A 25,928-nucleotide genomic window follows, 5' to 3' on the forward strand; every position below is an offset into this window, starting at 1 on the left:
TTAGCCCCTCGGCTTGTTGGTGATGTTAGAGTGACGGATATCCTGGGCTATGTATTGTGATCAAACACAATTACTTAGAATGCTATTTGTGACACAAATAAGAGCCATTTTAATATTGTGGCAAATGGAGAAACCTGACTAGAATTCCCAGAAAGATGTGTAAAGATTTCAGAAGGGAAAAATGTTCAAGGACTTTGAAGAAGAATTAAGGGTTGAAGATTGGTGAATTATATTATTTGCTGGCTTGAAATAGTGTATGGAGAATTCAAATTATTGTATTCAAAGTCTAAGTTGTCCATGTTTGGGCATATTTGGAAGTTGCAGTTAGGCCGACTAGGTTTTGAGATGATGGCAAGTAGAAATTGTTTCCTACAAATTCCCTAATTTTGGAATAAAAACTGATGATAAACTTATGGGTGGCACAGTGGCTCAGTGGTTAGCACTGCTGCCTCACAGCGCCAAGGACCCAGGTTCAATTCCTGCCTCAGGCGACTGTCTGTGTGGAGTTTGCACATTCTCCCCGTGTCTGCGTGGGTTTCCTTCGGGTGCTCCAGTTTCCTCCCACAATCCAAAGATGTGCAGGATAGGTGAATTGGCCATGCTAAATTGCCCCTAGTGTTAGCTGCATTGGGTTGGGATATCTGGTCAGCATGGACGGGTTGGACCGAAGGGTCTGTTTTCATGCTGTACATCTCTATGACTCTAAATGGGTCTGGGAGGGTTACTCTTTGAACGGTCGGTATGGATTTGCAGAGCCAAAGGGCCTGTTTCCATACCGTAGGGAATCTAATCTAATGCTGGAAATGACAACCAAGTGAATGGAAATAGAAACAGAAATTGCTGGAGAAACTCATTAGGTCTGGCAGCATCTAAACAGAGAGAAAGGCAGTTGAAGTATCAATCTGGTGACCCCTTCTTCAGAACTGATAGGAGCTGGGCAAAGGCTTAGTTATGCAGATGAACGAGGGTCAGGGTTAGCTGGAGACGAATTCCAGAGAGAGAGATAGAAAAGAACGTTAGACAAAGAGATGGTTAACAGGAAGCCAGTGGAAATGAAAATAGAGATGATAATATTCTGTCACCTCGGGTAGAACAGTTCAGGTTCCATCTATAATGTAATGTCAGGTAGGGACTAGAATAAAAATAAAGAGCGGGACCCCATACCACTTCCCATTCATTTTGCATTGGACTAAGTACAAAATCTACCTTTACAACCTGGTAACAAAAAAAAATCTGTTGGCATCTGTTGGCTTCCACTTTAAAGGATCTGAAGACCATCATTGTCTTTAGACCGAGGCAAATGTTCTCCATTAAATCCATTGATCTTTTGTTTACACAGTAAAACGCAAAGATGAGTTCCGACGCGGAAATGGAGGTTTTTGGTGCGGCTGCTCACTATCTCCGCAAAACGGAGAGAGAGCGGATTGAGGCGCAGAACAAACCGTTTGACGCGAAGACAGCTTGTTATGTCTTTGACCCGGTTGATCTCTATGTACCAGCTACAATCAAGAGCAGAGAAGGTGGCAAAGTCACTGTGGAAACTATAAATAAAAAGGTGAGTGAGGATCTAATGAACTTTTGTCAAGAAATTTACAGGGATAACAGGGTGGGTGTGGCTTTCCTTTGATTGTGGTTTCCACGATATGGTACATTTATTCCAAAATGATACATTTGAGATTGTCAATAAATATTTATGGCAGCGTTCCCTCAGTACTGTCAACTATCCTAATTTCTGCTTACTTTTGTAGACAATGACTGTAAAAGAAGATCAAATCTTTCCAATGAACCCTCCAAAGTTCGATAAAATCGAGGATATGGCCATGTTGACCCACCTGAATGAGGCGTCCGTGCTGTTTAACCTCAAAGACCGTTACTCAGCCTGGATGATCTATGTAAGTAAAGTCCAGCCTATGCCAAAGTCCTATTTTGATGGGATCACAAAACTCAATTCATGCATTTTGTTTTCCAGACCTACTCTGGGTTATTCTGTGTCACGGTAAACCCGTACAAGTGGTTGCCAGTGTATGACCCTGCAGTTGTCGTGGCCTACAGAGGCAAAAAGCGACAAGAAGCCCCTCCTCACATCTTCTCCATCTCTGACAATGCTTATCAGTTCATGTTGAATGGTAATAATCCATTCTCTTTGTGATCTTAATGGTGCTTATTCTCTGTCGATAGTAACTGTGTACACTTTGCTATTTAGAATTTGAGCAGTTCACTTGTGCTTTGAACAACTTGTCTTCAATGTAATGTGATTTGTATTTCACAGATCGTGAGAACCAGTCCATTCTGATTACGTAAGAACCAATACTTTTAATATCAATTAACTGCCACTTAAAAGTATTACTTTAATATTTATGGAATATTTTTGGCCTATATATTGCTCATCCCTTTCGCTGCAGCGGAGAATCCGGCGCAGGAAAGACTGTGAACACAAAACGTGTCATCCAGTATTTTGCATCTATTGCAGCCAGTGGCGATCTTCACAAGAAAAAGGAATCTAAGATGAAGGTAAGTAATAAATTAAATCTAAATTTGTGTATATGTCTTTGTTGGAATAAAATCAATCCATTCAATTAGAACATGTTGGTCGATCTGTTCCTCAATTCCGTTGAGGTTATTGCATAGAAACGTAGAAATTAAATGCAAGAGTTGGCTATTTTGCCCTTTGGGTCAGCACCACCTTTCATTATGATCATGGCTGATCATCCTATTCAGTAACCTGTTTCCAATTTCTCCCCATACCCTGTGATCCCTTTTGCCCGAAGAACGGTATCTAACCCTTTCTTGAAAGCATTCAATATTTTGGCCTCAAATGCTTTTCTGTGGCAGGGTATTCTATTATGGGATGTGACCATCACTAGCAAGGCCAACATTTGTTACCCTTATCTATTGTTTCTTCAAATAAGTGACTCCCTTAGCCATTTAAGAGAGCAGTTTAAGGGTTAACCACATTGCTTTAGATGTGGAGTCACATGATAGCCAGATCAGGAAGGGATAGTTGATTTCCTTCCCAAAAGCACATTACTGAATTAAATGGGCTTTTACCACAGTCCATCAGAGAGGTTTAAGGCCTCCATTACTGAGATAAGCTTTCAATTCCAAATCTTATGAACTAAAATTAGACTTTACCCACTACCATGATGGAATTTAGACTCAGAACTCATGAGAGTAGGCTACCCCTTCTGCATTACTAGCCAAGACACCACCATCCTTCTGTTTAGCTATCTTTTATCAATATCCCTTGACAGTTAAAATACACACATCTTTCTTGACAGAATTAATTTGCTCATGTCCATAGCATTATGAAAAGCAAGTTCTGGATTTAAATGCCCCTTCTCAATATTAGCCACTTTTTTGAATTCACATTTTGAGCCGTTGAATTCTAAGTTTAAGGTTGCACCCTGTTATTGTGGATTCTCCCACTGGATAAAACAGTTTATAAAGTTTCTTTAGAATTTAACTATTCCTTAAACTTTTAAATCTGAACCTTTCATATTCACTGTGTTCACTTTTGTAGTCACTGTCTTTGTAATTGATAAAATGTGGGAGCTGATTTAATTTGCAAAATTTTTAGGGTACCCTGGAGGATCAAATCATCCAGGCCAATCCACTCCTTGAAGCTTTTGGTAATGCCAAGACAATGAGAAATGACAATTCATCGCGTTTTGTAAGTATCATGAAATTTTATTGCCCTAATATTTGTAAAATATCATTGGGCAGAACTTTACACTGATGGCAGAAATTCTACTGTTGCGGTCAATGGTGTGTGACAATTATGCGTTGACTGATTGTGGGACTCAGGAAGACATATTGCTAACAATAGCTAGTACTGGGGCTACAAATAAATTAATGATGATAAAGCAACCCTTCCCAAGAGGTGTCTGGCCAATCAGAAGATTGGCAATTCAGCAGCCTCAGCAACCTCACTGCTAGTGGCAGCCATAGCTGAGGCCACAGCTGCAGGGAAAGGGTGCCTCAATGGCTGGACACCCTCAAAAGAGGTAAGTGATGTTGAGCCATACTTGCATTAGGAAAGCATGTGGTTGAGTTGGGGGCAGGTTGCGGTGACAGATGGCATGCATTGGTGGCATGTTGCAATGTCATGTGGACAGCCAATGCCATTGATTAGCTCCTGCATGTACCATGGTGTGGCCTTTAATGATGGCCTCTTTGAAGGTTGTCACGTATCACCCAGTAACATTTCCATGTGGCAGATTGCCATCTCAACATCAGCAATATGTTCACAGAGACAGAAAGAGATCTTAATTTACCACTTATGTGGTTTAATCAGTGTCCTTAGGGGTGGCTGATCAGCCAAAGTTCCCCCAGCTGGAAAAATAGCAAGGTGGTGGAAAGATATTGCCAGTCTTCTTGCCTGTAAACCCAATGCCACATGGCTGGTCAAATTCTACCCATTGTCTGTGAATACTGTAGCATTTCAACCAACACAGTCATCAAACGAACCTTCGGATTAATTGGAAACTGTTAGGAAATTAAATCCAAAAGATAGCTTGAAGACTAACAAGAACATTTGCTCTAAACACCAAGGGTAAATTCATCAGAATTCATTTTGGAGCTACGGGGAAGTTGGCTTCTGCTGATATTGAGACTTGTAAGTATAATTATATTTAGATTCTTTGAGATCTGTAGAATTTAACTTTATTTTCCAAAAGTTGCAGTCACATAAACTGAAGTATAATTATGCCCAACAGACCTGTTGGAAAAATCTCGTGTAGTCTTCCAGTTGAAAGCTGAAAGAAGCTACCATATTTTCTACCAGATTACATCGAATAAGAAGCCAGAACTAATTGGTAAGTCACAATGGAATTTGGCATTCCCATTATATTTAAATTAATGATTTGATGCTAATTTATGAGCTAATATAAGATGCAAAGTCAGTTCAAGAAATTACTGAATTTTGTGATAAACATATCTGAAATAGTTTACCAAAAGTATTTGTAGCTAATTTGTAAATTCATTGGACCTTTCCTTTTCAGAAATGATGCTCATCACCACCAACCCATATGACTATCCTTTTGTCAGTCAGGGAGAGATAACTGTACCAAGTATTAATGACCAAGAAGAGTTAATGGCTACTGATGTAAGTTACCAGATTCAGACAATAATTGAGTAACTGATACTCATAATTCTTCCGCAGTGAAATTGTTCTTTCTTTGATTCTGTAGGAAGCCATTGATATCCTAGGTTTCACATCAGAGGATAAAGCAAATATCTACAAACTCACTGGTGCAGTAATGCACTATGGTAACCTTAAGTTCAAGCAGAAACCAAGAGAGGAACAGGCTGAGCCTGATGGCACTGAAGGTAAAATATTGACATGCTATTTTTATAAAATCTTCTGTACAAAGTAAGATTTATACTTCCTATTCACAAACCTCACTTCACCTTTTTCTGATGCAATTATCTATGAAGACTTATGTTTATAAATTGATGAGTGAACATTTTCTATTTATTTTTACTATGTCAACTGTCACAATGTATCTTCAGGCTGTGGCCACTGTGACACTGTAGAGCAATGTGTTCTACATTTGTTCCAGCTCTAGAGATTTTCCTGATCAATCTGTTCAAAGATGTTATTACGCACTGCTGGAGCAAGTGGGGATTGAACTTGGACCTCCTGGCTCAGAGGCAGGTGCACTATCACTACAAGGGCCCCAAATTTAAATTCTACCAGTTGCTGCAGTGGGATTTGAAATTATGGTCCCTAACATATAATCTGAACATTATGAATCACTGAAATTTCCAGTGTACCATCCATACCTTCATGCTACAAAGTTAAAAATCACAAAACACCAGGTTATAGTCCAACAGGTTTATTTGGAGGCATTAGCTTTCAGAGCGCTGCTCCTTCATCAGATGGTTGTGGAGAATAAGATCGTAAGACACAGAATTTATAGCAAAAGTTTACAATGTTATGTAACTGAAATTATATATTGAAAAAGACCTGGATTGTTTATTAATTCTCTCATCTTTTAGAATGAACATGTTGGTTTCAGTTCTTTCATATGTAAATCGCAGAACATTTTTAAAGTTACATTCTCAAGTGAACTTTAACAATTGGTGCCATGTCAGGCCAGATAATACATTTAAGATGATAGGTGACCTGTGTGAGACTGTTTGTGTCACAATGTTCAGATTGATTCTAATTTAAAAAACGGATTTACAGAATCTTACATGGATTCATGAAAGTTTTGAGCAAATTAAAATGTAATTCTGCAAATACAAATTTACCCCACAAACTTATATGTGGATGTGTGCATGTGGGTATTTGTGTGGGGTGGGGGTTTTATGAGTGTCTCTGAGAGTGTGTATGTGTGTGAGTGTGATTGTAAAGGGGTATAAGTCTATGAGAGGGTGGCATGAGCGTGTGTGAGTGTATGTGTGAGTGTATGAGAGAGAGCTTATATATGAGAGAGGGTCTGCATGAGTGTACGGGTCTGTAGGAGTGTGTGTGTCTGTAGGATTAGGAGTGTATGTGTAGGAGTGTCTGTGTGTGTGTGTGTGTGTGTGTGTGTGTGTGTGTGTGTGTGTGTGTGTGTGTACGTGCATCTGTGAATGTGCGTCTGTCTGTATGTGTACGTCTGTGTGTCTGTATGTGTATGTGTCTGTGTCTGTATCTGTGTGTGTGTGTGTAGTGCAGTGGGGTCACCTGTGACATGAACCCAAGGTCTCCCCATGGGTACCGAACTTGGCTATCAGCCTCTTTTTGGCCACTTTACATTGTTGCCTGTCCTGAAATTTGCCTTGAAAGATGGTCACCCAAAGGTCCAAGGTCGAATGCCCCCACCGCTGAAGTGTTTTCCGACTGGAAGGGAACTCCTGTCTGTTGATTGTTGTGCGGTGTCCATTCATCTGTTGCCGTAGCCTCTGCTCGGTCTCGCCAATGTACCTTGCATCAGGGCATCCTTGCCTGCAGCGTATAAGATAGATAACACTTGCCAAGTCACATGAGTACCTGCCACATTTTGCTCATTTAATGCCACTCATGACTTCATTATGGAAATTATTAAATGAATGAAAAATTGTGAATGGTGATTTTCTATTTTACTTTTATCGGTGTTCGCGAGTTGTTCATAACTCTCTAAACCCTTAATAAAATCATTACAAAGTCTTTTCTCAGAGGTGATATCAGGAAATGCTTTATACAAATAGTAGTGGAGAACTGGAATGTGTTTTCCCCAAATTGTCTTTTTGTACCATGTCAGTTGAAAATTTCAAAACTGAGAAGGTGACTAAGGAAGTGGACGAGGGTAAAGCAGTAGATGTTGTGTATATGGATTTTAGTAAGGCGTTCGATAAGGTACCCCATGGTATGGCATGGAGGTATGGCATTGAGGATACATTAGAGGTTTGGATTAGGAATTGGCTGGCTGGAAGGAGACAGAGGGTAGTAGTTGATGGACTATGTTCATCTTGGAGTGCAGTTACTAGCGGTGTACCACAAGGATCTGTTTTGGGACCATTGCTTTGTGTTATCTTTATAAATGATCTAGAGGAAGGGCTTGAAAGCTGGGTAAGCAAGTTTGCGGATGACACAAAAGTCGGTGGAGTTGTGGATAGTGAGGAAGGAAGTGGTAGGTTACAGTGGGATATAGATAAGTTGCAGAGCTGGGCAGAAATGTGGCAAATGGAATTCAATGTAGCTAAGTGTGAAGTCATTCACTTTGGTAGGAGTAACAAGAAGATGGATTACTGGGCTAATGGTAGGCTACTTGGTAGTGTGGATGAGCAGAGGGATCTTGGTGTCCATGTACACAGATCTCTGAAAGTTGCCACCCAGGTAAATAGTGCTGTGAGGAAGGCATATGGTGTACTGGGCTTTATTGGTAGAGGAATTGAGTTCCGAAGTCCTGAGGTCATGTTGCAACTGTATAAGACTCTGGTGCGGCCTCATCTGGAGTATTGTGTGCAGTTTTGGTTGCCATACTATAGGAAGGATGTAGAGACATTGGAATGAGTGCAGAGGAGGTTTACCAGGATGTTGCCTGGAATGGTAGGAAAATCTTATGAGGAAAGGCTGAGGCACTTGGGGCTGTTCTCATTGGAGAAGAGAAGGTTTAGGGGAGATTTGATAGAGGTGTATAAGATGATTAGGGGTTTAGATAGGGTCGACACTGAGAACCTTTTACCGCTAATGGAGTCAGGTGTTACTAGGGGACACAGCTTTAAATTAAGGGGTGGTAGGTATAGGACAGATGTTAGGGGTAGATTCTTTACACAGCGGGTTGTGAGTTCATGGAATGCCCTGCCGGTATCAGTGGTGAACTCTCCTTCTTTATGGTCATTTAAGCGGGCATTGGATAGGCATTTGGAAGTTATTGGGCTAGTGTAGATTAGGTAGGATTCGGTCGGCGCAACATCGAGGGCCGAAGGGCCTGCACTGCGCTGCATCTTTCTATGTTCTATGTTCTATGAGTTTGATGGATATTTATTTGAGAAAACGATGTGTTCTTTTCATGACCCTAACATGACCCAAAGTACCAAACAGAAGTGAAGTGCATTATGAAGTGTCATGGAAACTGTGACAGTCAATTTTTTATTGCAAGATTCCAATATGTTGTAGTCACAAGTGCACAGAGGGTTCTGATGACCTTAAGATGGAAGTGGGAGTGAAATATAGCATAACTTTGAGCTTTCCCACTGTATTTTGCAATTTAAACCAATTTAAAATTTTTTGCATTTCATTTGGGCCATAAATTAAAAATTCACTGATTATTAACATATTTGTGTCTTTCAACAGTTGCTGACAAGGCTGCTTACCTAATGGGCTTGAATTCCGCAGAATTGTTAAAGTGTTTGTGCTTTCCAAGAGTAAAGGTCGGAAATGAGTTTGTAACTAAAGGGCAAACTGTACAACAGGTACTACACGTAACTGTATTATTTTGGTATGATATTATACTTTTGCAGTGCTAAAACAAGCATTCCTTAAATGTTCTTCATTTGGCTATGATTTCTAAGTCTTATACATTTTATGTTGGGTTGTTTCAAGGTTCATTATGCAGTTAGTGCACTGGCAAAATCTGTGTACGAGAAGATGTTCTTATGGATGGTTACACGAATCAATCAACAATTAGAAACAAAACAACCCAGACAATATTTCATAGGTGTGCTGGATATTGCAGGTTTTGAAATCTTTGACGTGAGTAAGAACAAAACTATTTTCTGAATAAGCACTTTTTTTTGCTGTTGACCTTGCATCTTTTCATTATCAGTTTTCATGATCTCAGTTCAACAGCCTGGAACAGTTATGTATCAACTTCACTAATGAGAAGCTGCAGCAGTTCTTCAACCACCACATGTTTGTTCTGGAACAAGAAGAGTACAAGAAGGAGGGAATCCAATGGGAATTCATTGATTTTGGTATGGATCTGGCTGCTTGCATTGAGCTCATTGAAAAGGTAAGAAAATAAAAGTCAATCGGGTAGAGCTGAAAGAAAGAACTTTAATTTGTAAAGCTAAATTACACGAAGGATTCTTGCAGTTTAAGAAAACTTCTTATTGCATTTAAGCCCATGGGAATCTTCTCAATTCTGGAAGAGGAGTGCATGTTCCCCAAAGCCTCAGACACTACTTTCAAGAACAAACTGTATGATCAGCATCTTGGAAAGTCAAACAACTTCCAGAAACCAAAGCTCGTCAAAGGAAGGGCTGAAGCTCACTTCTCACTGGTCCATTATGCTGGAACTGTGGATTACAATATTAATGGCTGGTTGGAAAAGAACAAGGATCCTCTGAATGAAACTGTTGTCGGCCTGTATCAGAAATCATCAATGAAGCTTCTTGCATCACTCTTCGTTGCCTATTCTGGCGATGGTAAAATAATTTAGCTTAACAATACCTGTCATTCATTGTTTTACCAACCAGAGAAACAGCACTGACCATGATCTGTTTTAAATTTTGTTTCTGACAGATACTGGTGCCCCTAAGAAGGGTGCGAAGAAGAAGGCCTCTTCTTTCCAAACTGTGTCTGCGCTCTTTAGGGTATACTTTCAACTTAATGTTTCCACAATTAGTAATATTTCATCAACATCATGAACAAAGTAGAAGTCATGCATTACACAGCAGATTTAGAGAGTAACCAATGGGCCAATGAGAGAGGAGCTCAAATTAATGTCAGCCGAGAAAAAAAAATCAGGAAAGCTTTATGGGGCCAACAAAACCTTGGGATCTAATAAGGCTACATTATAGAATTGCAAAAGGCTGTAGAGATGGTACATGCGCTGTTATGCTTTTCCTATATTCCTTAGTTGCTAGAAATGTCCCAGCAGTTTGACAGTTCTCAGATGTAATTTTCTGTTCACAAAAGGATAGAGAGAGATAAATTAAAACTATAAACGAGTTCGCCTGACAATATTCACTGGTAAAAAAGCACTAGGATTTAGGAAGTCTTAACAATGTATGAAGAAAATTACAGTGTGATAAGACCAGCTCAATATGATTTTGCACAAAGAAAATCATACATGTCAAATTCATTAAAATGTTTTAAGAAACAATGAAGAAGATGAACATGGATTGGTGAAACATGAAAGATGAAACGTGTAAGGTGAACAAATATTGTACATGGATTTCCAAAAGGCAGTTGATAAGACAAAGAGTGATTATAAAAAAAAGGCTCACGAGTTAGGAGTAATATATTAATGTGGATAGAGGATCGATTAAGGGGAAGGAAGCAGAGTGTATGGATAAATTGTTTTCAATTGTTAGGCTGTGGCTGGTAGATTGAGACAAGGATCAATGTTGGGGCCTCAACTTTTTATAATCTATATGAATGGATTTGATGAAGTGTCTGAGTTTAGTGATGATACGAAGTTATGTAGGAACGTAGTGCATGATGAGTGTAGAGTAATAGAGTTAACATCAGAAGGATACATTGGGATGAAATAGTGATGATAACAGAATCACGAGTACATTGGAATTTGGAAAGGAGTAGAAGTTTGAACCTTGCATGAAGGTACTATGTGTGTATATGTTTAGCTTTAACTAAAGAATTCTTGCATAAAAGACCATGAACTCAAGCTTTTGAGAGACTAAATAGCCCCAAACTTGACTACACAACAAAGCAATGAAGGCTCAATGAGGATACAAAAATATATGAACAATTTAATTGAGTATTCAGCAACTTGTCTGATAAAAAACATGCAGGTGCATTGGGCAATTAGGAGGACAAATGGCACATTGGCCTTTATTGCCAAAAAATTAACATACATGAATATGGAAAGTCTTGCTGCAAATGTAGAGACCTCTGGTGAGACTATATCTTGAGTATTGCATTCAACTTTTGTCTCTGTCTCAAAGCTGAAAATGTGTTGCTGGAAAAGCGCAGCAGGTCAGGCAGCATCCAAGGAACAGGAAACTCGACGCTTCGGGCATAAGCCCTTCATCAGGAATTCCTGATGAAGGGCTTATGCCCGAAGCATCGAGTTTCCTGTTCCTTGGATGCTGCCTGACCTGCTACGCTTTTCTAGCAACACATTTTCAGCTCTGATACTCCAGCATCTGCAGACCTCACTTTCTCCTCTCTGTCTCAAAAGAAGGATATAGTTGCTTTGCAGACAGCACGCTGAAAGTTCACCAGATTGTGTCCTGGGTGAAAGGTTTGGCCCATGTTGAGAAACTGGGCTTAAAGTTGGTGGAGTTGAGGAGAATAACAATTGATCTCATTGAAACGTACAAGATTCTGAAGAGGCTTGACAGCATAGATACTGAAAGACTGTTTCCCCTTGACTGAGAAACTTAACCAAAGGCTTTGCCCCTTGTGTTAAAGGATTAATCATTTTCACTGAGGTAGGGAGAAATTTCTTAACTCAAAAGGATTGTGAATCTTTGGAATTCTCTAATGCAGCATTGAATGTAATCAAGGCTGAAATAGATTGATATTTACTTTCACAAGAATTACAGGATATGTGGGGTGGGGGGAGCATGGAGAATGGGAAAGTTGAGTTGAGGTAGCTGAGCCATGTTTATATTCAATAAATCAGTTGGTAATTATTACAGAATTGCATTCAATTTCTTTCTGTTTGTTTGTGATAAATTATTTCCCTTATGTATCGTAGGAAAATCTGAATAAGCTAATGACCAATCTAAGAAGCACTCATCCACACTTTGTACGTTGTATAATCCCCAATGAAACCAAGACTCCAGGTATGAATTTTCACATAATGTATTGACACTTTCTTTTAAATTCATTCACAGGATGTGGATATCATTGTTTAGGCCAGAATTTATTATCTTTGCGAATACGGTGGTGAGCTGCCTTCTTGAACTGCTGCTAGTCTATTTGCTGTATGTACCTCACAATGCTGCTAGGGAGGGAGGACCAAGATTTTGACCCAATGGGAACAAAAATATATTTTCAAGTCAGGATGATGAGCGGCTTGGAAGGGAGCTTGCTGGTTGTCGTGTTCCCATGCATCTGCCTTGTCCTTCTAGATACTAGTGGCCATTGTTTTGGAAGGTACTGCTTTATGTGCCCTTGCTGAATTGTTGCAGTGCATCTTTTCGATGGTACACGCTATTACTACTGAGTGTTGGTAGTAGTTAGTGTAGATGTTTTTGGATGTGGTGGCAATTACATAGCTTCATTCTCCTGGGTGGTTCTTGAGTGTTTTTGGATCTGCAATCATCCAGGCAAGTGAGCAGTATTCCATCACACTGCTGACTTATGCCTAGGTAGTCAGGCCCTAGATAGTCAGGAGATAAGTTACTCATTGCAAATATTCCAGCTTCTGACCTGCTGATGTAGTGACAGAATTTATATGACTGGCTCATTTTAGCTTTTGGTAATTGGTAAACACCAATATGTTGATAGTGGAAGATTCAGTGATAGTAATGCCATTGAATGTCAAGAGACGATAGTTGGTTCTCTCTTACTGGAGATGTTAGTTGCCTTGCAGTTGTGTGGATGTTACTTGGCACTGTCAGTCATAGAGTCATAGAGATGTACAGCACTTGAAACAGACCCTTCGGTCCAACTCATCCATGCCGACCAAATAGCCTAACCTAATCTAGTCCCACTTGCAAGTGCCCGGCCCATATCCCTCCAAACCCTTCCTATTCATATACCCATCCAGATGCCTCTTAAATGTTGCAATTGTACCAGCCTCCACCACTTCCTCTGGCAGCTCATTCCATACACACACCACCCTCTGCATGAAAAAGTTCCCCCTTAGGTCTCTTTTATATCTTTCCCCTCTCACCCTAAACCTATGTCCTTTAGTTCTGAACTGCCTCACCCCAAGGAAAAGACTTTGTCGATTTATCCTATCTATGCCCCTCATGATTTTATAAACCTCTATAAGGTCACCCCTCAGCCTCTGACACTCCATGGAAACAGCCCCAGCCTATTCAATCCTTCCCTATAGCTCAAATCCTCCAACCCTGGCAATATCCTTGGAAATCTTTTCTGAACTCTTTCAAGTTTCACAGCATCCTTCTGATAGCAATGAGACCAGAATTGCACGCAATATTCCAACAGTGGCCTAACCTATGTCCTATACAGCCACAACATGGCCTCCCAACTCCTGTACTCAATACTCTGACCAATAAAGGAAAGCATACCAAATGCCTTCTTCACTATCCTATCTACCTGCAACTCTACTTTCAAGGAGCTATGAACCTGCACTCCAAGGTCTCTTTATTCAGCAACACTCCCTCGGACCTTACCATTAAGTGTGTAAGTCCTGCCCTGATTTGCTTTTCCAAAATGCATCACCTAGCATTTATCTGCCACGCCTTGGTCCATTGGCCCATCTGATCAAGATCCCGTTGCAATCTGAGGTAACCTTCTTTGCTGTCCACTACACCTCCAATTTTGGTATCATCTGAAAACTTACTAGTCGTACAGGAGTTGGAAGGTCATGTTGCGGCTGTATAGGACATTGGTTAGGCCACTGTTGGAATATTGCATGAAATTCTGGTCTCCTTCCTATCAGAAAGATGTTCAGAAAAGATTTGCAAGGATGTTGCCAGGATTGGAGGATTTGAATTTAGGGAGAGGTTGAACAGGCTGGGGCTGTTTTCCCTGGAGCATTGGAGGCTGGTGTGTGACCTCATAGAGGCTTATAAAATCATGAGGGACATGGATAGGATAAATAGACAAAGTCTTTTTCCTGAGGTGGGGCAGTCCAGAACTAGAGGGCATAGGTTTAGAGTGAGAAGGGAAAGATATAAAAGAGACCTAAGGGGCAACCTTTACATGCAGAGGGTGGTGTGTGTATGGAATGAGCTGCCAGAGGAAGTGGTGGATGCTGGTACAATTGTAACATTTAAGAGGCATCTGGATGGGTATATGAATAGGAAGGGTTTAGAGTGATATGGTCCGGGTGCTGGCAGGTGGGACTAGATTGGATTGGGATATCTGGTCGGCATGGACAAGTTGGATCAAAGGGCCTGTTTCAGTGCTGTACATCTCTATGAATCTTATGTTCACATCCAAATCATTTATATAAATTATGAAAAATATTGGACCTAGCACCGATCCTTGTTGCACACCATTGGTCACAGGCCTCCAGTCTGAAAAACAATCCTCCACCACCCTCTGTCTTTACCTTTGAGCCAGTTCTGTATTCAAATGGCTGGTTTTTCCTTGCCTTAAAGGATATTGTCCAGGTCTTGCTGCATTTGGACATTGGCTGTTTCAGTGTCTGAGGAGTTGTGATGGTGCTGACCATTGTGCGAATCATCAGCAATTATCCCCACTTCTGATTTTGTGATGGAAAGGAGGTCATTGAGGAAGTAGGTAAAAGTGGTTGGATTTGGACCACTCCTGCAAATACGTCCTGGAACTGAGATAACTGATTCCCACTTCCAATGCCCAATGATTCTGGTTTTGCTAGGGCTCTTTGATCGTGCATTCTGAAAAATGTGGCCTTGATGTCAAGGACAGTCACTCTCACCTCACCTCTGGAATTCAGTTCTTTTGTCCCTGTTTGAACCAAGGCTGTAATGAGGTCAAGAGTTGAATGGCCCTTGTAGAATACAAACTAGGTGTCACTGAGCAGGTTGTTGCTTGGTAGGTGCCACTTGATAGCATTGTTGTTGACACTTTCCATCACCCTGCTGATGATCAAGTGAAGACTGATGGGGTGACAATTGACTGGGCTGGATTTGTCCTGCTTTTTCTGTACATGATATACATGGGCAATTTTCCACAGTGTCGGTAGATGCCAGTGTTACAGATCAGAAGTACTGGAAGCCAGGATCTGGAGCATAGTTCCTCAGTATTGACAAGGAATCGTTATTGAGGCCCATTAGCCCTTGAAGCATTCATTGCCTCAAGTTGTGTCTTGATTTGGTGTGAAGTGAATTCAATTGGCTGAAAGCTGGCAACGGGAATTCTGGAAATCTTAGGAGACCAAGATAGATCATCAACTCGGCACTTCTGGCTGAAGATTGTTGTAAATGTTTCAGCCATATCTTTTACACTGTGCTGGGCTGTCCCATCATTGAGGATGATGATATTTGTGGACCCTCCTCCTTCAATGAGTTGTTTAATTATTTAATTATCCATTAAAACTGGATGTGATAGGACTGCAGAGCTTAGTCAGATCCTTCAATATAGAATCGCTTTGTTCTGTAAATCACCTGCAACCTGTGTTGTCTGGCAAACCAGTAGTTCTGTGCTGTAGCTTCAACAGCTTGGCACTTCATTTTATATATGCCTGGTGCTATTCCTGGCATGCCCTCCTGCAGTCTTCTTTGTCCAGGATTGATTCCCCCATTTTAATGGTAATGTAGAATGTGGTATGTCAGGCCATGAGGTTTCTGATTGTGCTTTAAGTATAATTCTACCACTGCTGAGGGCCCACAACACCCGATGGATGCCCAGTTTTGAGTTGTTAGATCTGTAATGCCTATACCATTTAGCACAATGATAGCACCGCACAACATGATGCAAGGTACCCTCAATGTGAAGGTGAGACTTTGTCTCCAGAAGAGGCCATTTTTAATGATATTCTCATGAACTGATGCATCTCTGGCAGACATATTGGTGATGAAGAAGTCAAATATGTTTTTCCCTCTTGTTCATTCCTTCATCACCTGCCACAGACCCAGTCTAGTAGCTATGTCCTATGGAGCTCGACTAGCTCAGTCAGTAGCAGCGCTGTCGAACCGTGCTTGGTAATAGACATTAAAGTATCACACCCAGACATCATTACATGCCATTGCCACTCTCAGTGTTTCCTCCAAGTGGCATTTAATGTGGAGTATTGATTCATCAGCTTAGGTGTGGGAGTTGGGGTGAATGGTGGTGATATACGTGGTAATCAGCAGATTTCCTTGTCTATATTTGACCAATGCCAATATCAGGGTCCAGAGTCTCTTAAAATGCTATTTTGTTTTTGTTATGTTCACCGTTTAGGTCTGATAGAGAATCAGCTGGTTATTCATCAATTGAGGTGCAATGGTGTTTTGGAAGGTATTAGGATTTGCAGAAAGGGATTTCCAAGCAGAATCCTTTATGCTGACTTTAAACAAAGGTAACAATTTACTTTACAGAGTGAAATAGAAATGAATTGCATTGATATAGGGAAGGGCTTCCCAAACTGTAGACCACTTGGAGTCAATAGCTAAATATTTGTGTTTGTGGGCCCTTATATAGCAATGCCTGTTGTGGAGCTCCAACCACTTGTGAATAGCTGAGGCCCCTTTAAATTGTGCATTTTTTTTGTAAACAGTGAGCAAGACTTAATCTAATACACCTGAACGCTATTGTTAAACAAACCTAATGGGAAGTTATGTACTCTATAAGATCCCAGTATGTTTTACAGATCCCTGCACCTCTCACAGATCTTTTCCTTGCCCCATGCTCCTCCAGTTCCCCATCCCCTTCACAGGCATTTTCTCTCTTTCCATAGTTATTTCCTGCCCGTCAAGCATCTTCTGCTTACCCCATACACAAGCATCTCGCTCCCCACCTCACAAACAGGCAACTCTTCTCACCACACACATTCTGCCCCCTTATAGTCCTTCATGCCCATATCACAGACATCTGTCCCATATCACAGGCATTACTTTCCCCAAAAAGGCATTTCGTCACTCCCCCACTTCATTTGCACAAACTTTTTCTCTCCATACTCTCACAATCATCATCTCTTTCCCTCACCTCACCCCACTGCCAGTGTTTGAGATCCCAGCAACTTTCAATCTCCAAAATAGGGTCATGATGGGAAAACGTTTGGAAAGTGCTGATATCATGAGCTTCGTGGCAGTGGGATGTTACAAAGCATTTCATAGCTCTTCACACGGGCACACATTTTTCAAATACGCTGCAGCCAATTCACAAGCAGTGAGATCCCAAAAGCAGCACTGGGTTTCTCAGCTAGGTAATCAAGCTTTGTCGATGCTAGTTGAGGAATAAATATTAGCATACAAAATACACCTGCTCTTGTTCAAACAGTGCTGTGGGAATTTTTCACTCCACCTGAGAAGGCTGAGTCTGATCCAAAACCTTTAACACTTCATCACTAATACATGAAGGAATCATTCTGGATAAGGTGCTCCACTCTCTGAAGTGGATCTTAAAACTAAATATTTCTGACTTGGATATTAAAATGCTGCCACAGATGCCCTTAGTGGTAGAGATGATAATTGTGATTTTGATCTATATAACATGTCTCTTAATTACACACTAGATTAATAAAATAGGCACTATATAAAAATAAATAACATATTCTTTGGAAAATACAGATACAAACTCTTAAATGCAAGTGCCATACCCGAAGGACAATTTATTGACAGCAAGAAGGCCTCTGAGAAACTGCTAAGCTCCATTGATGTTGATCACAATCAGTATCGGTTTGGCCATACTAAGGTAAATGTTTGGGTCTAAAGCCTGTATGATAGAATCAAAGAACAGTGAACCACTGGGTAACTCTTCTAGTTAAAATATTATTCATTCTATTCAAGGTATTTTTCAAGGCTGGTCTCCTGGGTGTTCTAGAGGAAATGAGAGATGACAAATTGGCCCAGATCATCACGCGCACACAAGCCATTTGTCGTGGTTTTCTAATGAGAGTTGAATATCAGAAGATGTTAGAGAGAAGGTATTTGGTAAAGTTAATCATTTCAGTAATGAAGATGAAGCAATGCAAATGATAGTAACACTTCTGTTTAATGTCACTCTACAGAGATGCCATCTTCACTATCCAGTACAACATCCGTGCATTCATGAATGTCAAACACTGGCCATGGATGAAACTGTTTTTCAAGATCAAGCCTCTTTTGAGGAGTGCAGAAGCTGAAAAGGAAATGGCCAATATGAAAGTAGAGTTTGAGAAGACTAAAGAAGCACTCGCGAAATCAGAAGCAAGAAGGAAAGAATTGGAAGAAAAAATGGTTAGCCTGCTTCAAGAAAAGAATGACTTATTGCTTCAAGTTCAGTCAGTAAGTAACCCACACAATAAACTTAAATGTTTCCAGTTTTTTTTGTTACTTGGTTTTAGAATTACTTGCCCATTTCTAGAAACAATGTGTGTTCCCAATCCAAGGTGCTATTTAAGATGGCCACCAGGAAATGTTCGATCATCATGGAGTTGCCAGCTTGACCTTGTACAGAAGCGATAATACTACAGCTAGGGTCAGATCAATAGTTAAGAAAGGTTCTGTATATCTTTCCTGCTTTTGTGTTGCAGTCTTCCTTCTGGTTTCTAACTCAGTGTGGGCTCTGAACCTTGAAGCCCCTGGACTGCTTAACAAAGTATTCACTGACTGGGCATGTGACTGGACCTGATCATGGGACAACTCTTCTTTTTTTACAATTTGACAGATCTGTCAATTTCTTGTTTAATAAGCATCATAAACTCCAGACTGGAATTGAAACACATTCGCTAAGAGAAGGTTGTCTGGTTGGCAGCTCTATCTCACATTTAATGAAAAGCTCTAATTCTGTATATGCCTTTGCGATCATCTACTTTGTAATAATGTGGCCTTAAATGAAGTCTTCTAGAATAACGTGCGAGGGATGCAATTGTATGAAATGCAGTTCCATATTTTTAAAATCTCTATAATCTTAGGTAGTGAGCATTTAAGACCATAAGACTATAAAAAATAGGAACAGGAATAGGCATTTGGCCCCTTGAGCCTGCTCTTTCATTCAATAGGATCATGGCTGATCCAAAATTCCTCATGTCAACTTTCTTGCACTTTCCATGTAGCACCTCATTTCCCACAGATCAAGAATTTATCAACTCAGTCTTAAATGTACACAAGTACTCTACCCCTCAGCTCTCTGTCACAAGGAGTCAATAAGTTGCTCAGGTAAAAAAAGATATCTTTTCTTTCCCAAAAAGGAAGCAGACGGTCTGGCAGATGCAGAAGAAAGGTGTGACCAGCTCATCAAAAGCAAAATTAATTTAGAAGCCAAAGTCAAGGAACTCAGTGAAAGACTGGAGGATGAAGAGGAATCTAATGCAGAATTAACATCCAAGAAGAGAAAACTAGAAGATGAATGTTCAGAGTTAAAGAAGGATATAGATGACCTGGAACTCACACTAGCCAAAGTTGAAAGGGAAAAACATGCCACTGAAAACAAGGTATTTATTTGCATCGGGAATAAAGTTATTAACTTATATAAATTGCACATTTAACTAACTAAAAACTGGGATTTATTTAAAAGGTTAAGAATCTTACAGAAGAAATGGCTTCCCTTGACGAAAGTATTGTCAAATTAACAAAGGAGAAGAAAGCCCTTCAAGAAGCTCATCAGCAAACACTTGATGACCTCCAGGCTGAAGAGGACAAAGTTAACACCTTAACCAAAACCAAAGCTAAATTGGAACAACAAGTGGACGATGTTGGTATTACTTCATGAATATTATGAATTTTGAATATTTCTGTTGATAGTCTCAAAGAGTATGATGATTTTTGTTGCTTATTGCAGCTTGAAGGTTCTCTAGAACAAGAGAAAAAGCTTCGCATGGACCTTGAGAGAGTAAAGAGGAAGCTTGAAGGAGATTTGAAGCTGATTCAGGAATCAGTAATGGACTTAGAAAATGACAAACAACAATTGGAAGAGAAAGTGAAGAAGTAAGAAATGGTCTTTTTTATGTGTTATCCTCATGGCTTGCATGTTATATTAGATTGTAACTTTCATTGTATGTGTACTGCAGGAAGGACTTTGAAATAAGCCAGTATCAGAGTAAGATTGAAGATGAGCAGGTTCTTGGAATGCAGCTGCAGAAAAAGATCAAGGAACTGCAAGTATGTTTATATAAAAGTTATCTGTGTTTATTTGGCTATTGTCAGATAAAGCATGATCAAAGGTAATATATTCTAAATGCTAGGCCCGTATTGAAGAACTCGAAGAGGAAATCGAGGCTGAACGTACGGTTCGTGCTAAGGCAGAGAAGCAAAGGGCTGAGTATGCCCGTGAGCTGGAGGAAATCAGTGAACGACTAGAAGAAGCCGGTGGGGCGACTGCTGCCCAGATCGAAATGAACAAGAAACGGGAAGCGGAGTTTCAGAAGATGCGCCGCGATCTGGAAGAAGCAACCCTCCAGCATGAAGCCATGGCTGCTGCTCTTCGCAAGAAGCAGGCTGATAGTGCGGCTGAACTTGGGGAACAAATCGACAACCTGCAACGTGTGAAACAGAAGCTGGAGAAGGAAAAGAGTGAGCTGAAGATGGAGATTGATGACATGGCCAGCAACATGGAAATGGTTTCTAAACTAAAGGTATGTCACAAATTGTCTTTCTGTTGTAACTATTGCAGACAAATTATTACTGTATATACACACTGTTTACGTGTCATAAATAATTGAATTGCAGGGTAATCTTGAGAAGAATTGTCGAACTCTTGAGGACCAACTTAATGAAATAAAAACAAAACATGAAGAACAAACGCGTCTTATGAATGACATGTCAGCACACCGAGCTCGATTACAGACAGAAAATGGTATGTCTCTTGTAAACTTCATAACTACTTGAAGGTTCAGATTGAAATTATATTCTCATTTATTACCTCCTTTGGATCTTTTGTATCCATGCTATCTTTTTTGACCAGTCCCATTATAATGCTTCATACGTCGATGGTGAGCAAACATGATTGGTGCAAAGCTAACTCAATACTGACCACTTTCATATCTTCTTGAGACTCGTGTACAGCTCTGTGAGAAGAGGTACTTAAGGTAAACATTCCAACAATAGACCAGAGTTATCATTACCGATTTTTTTTTGGTTCAATTGTATTTCTTTTAAATTTTAAGGGGAACTAAGTCGCCAGGTTGAAGAAAAGGATGCGCTGATTTCACAATTTAGTCGAGGGAAACAAGCATTCACACAACAAATTGAGGAGCTAAAAAGGCAGTTGGAGGAAGAAACTAAGGTGAAAACTGTGGCATGATCATGCTTTACCATTTAGTGCGTTATAAATGTATTTTCTGAAATACTTGATTGATCTTAGGAATTAATTCAAATATTATAGACATTTAATTTCATATAAATCATAGAATCCCCACAGCGTGGAGGCAAGCCATTCAGCTTATTGACTTTATACTGACATTCCAATGAACATCCCACCCAGACCCACACCGTCCCTGGAACCTTGCATTTCCCATGGCTAATCCACCTAACCTCCACATGATTGCACTGTGGGAGGAAACCACACAGGCACAGACAGAATATGCAAACTCCACAAGGGTGGAATGGAACCCAGGTCCCTGGCACTGTGAGGCAGCAGAGCTAACTACTGAGCCACTGTGCTGCCTTGTTCTTTGAATGATATTTCATTGCGTTTATTTTGATAATTATGATAAAGGATTGATCCTTGCATAGGCTACTATTTTTTTTTGGAAAAGATTCTTTTGTGTTTACTCTTTTAAATATAGTATTTTAACCATTTCCTTTCAAATTGAAATATTTCAGGCTAAGAGTGCCTTGGCACATGCTCTGCAATCTTCCCGCCATGACTGTGATTTGCTCCGTGAACAATATGAAGAGGAACAGGAGGCAAAGGCCGAGCTCCAGCGCGGCATGTCCAAGGCCAACAGTGAAGTTGCTCAGTGGAGGACAAAATACGAAACTGATGCAATCCAGCGCACAGAGGAACTGGAAGAGGCCAAGTAGGTCCATTAAGAGAATTTTAACTTGTGCTTTCTTCAAGTGATGTTTTCGCTGTTTTGGCAACAGTTGAGTGGTTGTTATCACCTTCAGGAAAAAACTTGCGCAGCGACTCCAAGACGCTGAGGACAATGTCGAAGCAGTGAATTCGAAATGTGCCTCATTGGAAAAGACAAAACTGCGCTTGCAAGGTGAAGTGGAAGATCTAATGATTGATGTGGAGAGAGCTAATGCTGCTGCAGCTGCTCTTGATAAGAAGCAGAGAAACTTTGACAAGGTATCATCACAACAGTTGAGTTATTTAGATTCAGTTACATGTAGTTTTGAACAACATGCTCACTGCATTCCTGTGACATCTTAGATTCTGGCAGAATGGAAGCAGAAATATGAAGAGACCCAAACTGACCTGGAGGCAGCACAGAAGGAATCCCGTTCTCTAAGTACAGAACTCTTCAAGATGAAGAATGCTTATGAGGAAGCTTTGGATAACCTGGAAACTCTTAAACGAGAGAATAAGAATCTACAGCGTGAGTTCTTCTAAGTGACAGAGTGATTTCTGGCAAGCATATAAACATTAAACTTAAATGAAAATTTATTCATAAGTTACTTCAAAAACTATTTATTTCTTTAAACAGAGGAGATCTCAGATCTGACTGAAATGATTGGTGAGAATGGAAAGACTATCCATGAGCTGGAAAAGGCCAAAAAATTAGCTGAGCAAGAAAAGGCTGATCTTCAAGCAGCATTGGAAGAAGCTGAGGTTTGTTTGCTGGTTTTGACTGGGACTTATTGAATTTTTGTGGAGGCAGAAAAGCTTATATCTTTCACTTTTAGCTTGACTCTTCCTTGCACCCATTAATTCAAATAGTTTCTGTGCCATAGCCTGTTGGATGTATGAGCTAGTGATATAAAAGTGAGGCAAGTGAGTATCTTGAGACTTTAGATACTGGAGGAACCAACAATACTGAACCAGGAAGATTTAATGATTGAGAAAGAAATTGAGCAAAGGATTGAGAGGAAATAAGGTAAATTTACTGTTAGATCATCTATAGAAAGATACATAAAAAGAGGGAAATGAAATACTAGATCAATGAAAGAGACTACAACGACTGGAACAAAATAATTTAAGATTATAATTTGACGGTATGGAAGATTATAATTTACTAATCTTTATGAGTTGATTGCATGTATGAACATGAGTTTGAATACTTTAAATTTTTTGAATTCTTAGTCAAACAGATTGAATGGCACTGAGTTAATATTTATTACCTCACTAAAAATTATACTGTTAATTGGAAACTCTAACTTTTGGTGGTGACTTTAATAAGCAATAGATTTGCAAACATTGTATGTTGTTAACATTAAAGAAAAGGCTAAATGTGAGATGCTGTTAGTGCAGAGGAAATTATGGTGTAAAGTAAGTCCACCAATTAGTTCTAGATGCTTGTCACTGTGAGTGATGTGTCTGTTTGGACAGCATTATTAGTTTTAATCAATTGGATTTTCTGGCCTTCTCTGATCTCTAAGAAAGGTATCACAAGAACTTGCAATGTTTGCACATTTTTTACTCATTACATTCATTACTAAAAGTTAGATCTCTGCAATACAAGTTTCTTTCCTCACAAGGTCAGTTTGAATGTAACTCTGAGTCAGGGAGATTTTTCGGAAACCAGGAACAATTCTGCCGTTAGATAAGGTGAACAATCTCTTGACAGCAAACCAAGAAATGGAAACAACTGAACCCTTTCACTTTAGTGTTTTTCAATTTTACAGATTAAAGATAATTGAGATTTAAACATGAAATTAGGATAGAAAACAAAAGGAAGGTTGCAAGAACATTATTATTTTGAAAATATGTGGAATTTCTTAACATAACGAGGAAATTTGCTACTTAACAGCAATGAATTTACTCTACCAGGTTCTATGAGGTTGTCTAGCAGGAACAATGAACTTAATATGGCAGTTACATTTCATTCAACATGGTGTAAACATTTCAACAGCAAAATCAAAAGTGTATGAGTCAAAGTTCTTGTCAGTTTAAGTATCTCGAAAAGATTCAACCTTGGAGAGATCTTAACAGGCTACGCTGCAGTGAAGCAAAATATTACTGGCAGTAGTTTTTTGGATATTTATGTTTAACTGTGTATATGTGGACTTCAGAATTTCCTGCTAGTTTGAAGTTATGGCAGCACAGGATGACCATTTGTGATAATGTTACCATTGCAAAATATTGTAACACAAACTCATGGGAATAGTAGGGTTTTGATAAGCTAGTTTTTTAAATATGTTATGATGGCTATTGTAGCCAGACCATTTGCATCGCCACAATTTTTTTCATCAAACCTTCTTCAAAGATTCTTTCATGAGTTCTGAGTTTCACCAAGCAACACCAGTTGTTATTGTCTATCTCTAATTTCCCACTGAACTCAGTGGCTCGTTTTTAAGCCTCAGACAATTGTGGTGACTGTAGTCACATGAAGTCCTCATCAACAAGAGTAGCTCGTCCTGAAGGGTATTAGTGAACCAGATAGATCATGACAATCATTTCTATAGTTGTCACAATCACCATTACTGACATTAGTTTTATGTTCCAGATGAGTTTCATATTTCACCAGTTGTTCTGGACTTTAACCCATGTCCTCAGACCCTTATCATAGGCCTCTGGTTTACCGGCTCAGTGACATTACCAGTACACCACTGTTTCTACCAGCTGCGGTAATCTATTACCTGATTAAATGTTTGATCTTGTCCTGTGTCACATGTTTTAAGGCATCTTTGGAGCATGAAGAAAGCAAAATCCTACGTATTCAGCTGGAATTGACCCAGGTGAAGGCAGAAGTGGACAGGCGGATAGCGGAAAAAGATGAAGAGATTGACCAAATCAAAAGGAATTATCAGCGGACAGTTGACACTATGCAGACTGCTCTGGATGCTGAGATTAGGAGCAGAAATGATGCCTTGAGGATCAAGAAAAAGATGGAAGGAGACCTGAATGAAATGGAAATTCAGCTGAATCATGCAAACCGTCAAGCAGCAGATGCTGTTAAACATTTCCGAAACTTGCAAGTCCAGTTCAAGGTATGTGAGGCTTGGTAATAATAAATTAGTGTTAATGAATCGAAGCCTTTTATGGTGAATTTTTAATGTTTGTACAAGATTTTCTTTGATTGATCTTTAAAAGCTGTAAAATATGTCTATCTTTAAATTGAGATTACTTAACTCATGCAAAATTCCATTATGTACATAATGTATTGTCAATGGACACCTATTTATTTAACTTGCAGGGTTAACTTAAACTGGAAGGTTGCACGATAAAAATGAAATAATAAACATCAATAATGCCTAATTGTACTGATGGGTAGGATTAGATTGTATGTGAGAATTTTTAAAATACAATTTGTTAATATCAATTACCAATCTTGTTTTAAGGAATGCCAGTTGCATCTTGATGAGGCCCTCCGATGCCAAGATGATCTGAAGGAACAACTGGCCATGGTTGAACGGAGATGCAATTTACAGCTTGCTGAAATTGAAGAAATAAGAGCAGCCCTTGAACAAACAGACAGAGCACGCAAAATTGCTGAGCAGGAATTGATTGATGCAAGCGAACGTGTGCAACTTCTACACACCCAGGTAAAGTGAAAGAACAGAAAACTTTCAGACTGATTTAGCTGCGCGACATTATGGTATGTGGATCATAGTATCTCTGACCAATTATTCCAACAGAATACCAGCCTCATAAACACAAAGAAGAAACTTGAAACTGATATTAGCCAGCTTCAAAGTGAAGTTGAAGATGCTACTCAAGAATCAAGAAATGCAGAAGAGAAAGCAAAGAAAGCCATAAC

The 25,928-nt window shown here is 39.7% G+C and overlaps 1 protein-coding gene across 1 annotated transcript; it reads left to right on the forward strand.

Moving 5' to 3' along the window:
* Positions 1-1,351: 1,351 nt before the first annotated feature.
* LOC132827662 (myosin-4-like) lies at positions 1,352-25,927 on the forward strand. The gene is made up of 33 exons (XM_060844278.1): positions 1,352-1,555; positions 1,749-1,892; positions 1,970-2,126; positions 2,270-2,297; positions 2,403-2,511; positions 3,578-3,670; positions 4,552-4,615; positions 4,716-4,814; positions 5,001-5,104; positions 5,190-5,328; positions 8,765-8,883; positions 9,014-9,163; positions 9,252-9,422; positions 9,534-9,837; positions 9,935-10,005; positions 12,078-12,165; positions 16,385-16,502; positions 17,713-17,836; positions 17,932-18,068; positions 18,153-18,408; positions 19,314-19,556; positions 19,640-19,816; positions 19,904-20,049; positions 20,133-20,223; positions 20,307-20,696; positions 20,791-20,917; positions 21,228-21,346; positions 21,886-22,082; positions 22,174-22,357; positions 22,442-22,607; positions 22,716-22,840; positions 24,850-24,935; positions 25,897-25,927. The coding sequence occupies exons 1-33, from the start codon at positions 1,352-1,354 to the stop codon at positions 25,925-25,927; spliced, it is 4,761 nt and encodes a 1,586-aa protein (XP_060700261.1).
* The last annotated feature ends 1 nt before the right edge of the window (position 25,928 follows it).

The sequence above is a fragment of the Hemiscyllium ocellatum genome, chromosome 25 (assembly GCF_020745735.1).
Source record: "Hemiscyllium ocellatum isolate sHemOce1 chromosome 25, sHemOce1.pat.X.cur, whole genome shotgun sequence".
Lineage (NCBI taxonomy): Eukaryota > Metazoa > Chordata > Chondrichthyes > Orectolobiformes > Hemiscylliidae > Hemiscyllium > Hemiscyllium ocellatum.

Bases quoted from the DNA above. Each gene is read 5' to 3' on its own strand.
- LOC132827662 (XM_060844278.1), top strand. From the start codon at position 1,352: ATGAGTTCCGACGCGGAAATGGAGGTTTTTGGTGCGGCTGCTCACTAT. The intron at 12,166-16,384 runs GTATGAATTTTC...TTCACCGTTTAG, and splicing joins CAATGAAACCAAGACTCCAG to GTCTGATAGAGAATCAGCTG. The intron at 18,069-18,152 runs GTATTTGGTAAA...GTCACTCTACAG, and splicing joins CAGAAGATGTTAGAGAGAAG to AGATGCCATCTTCACTATCC.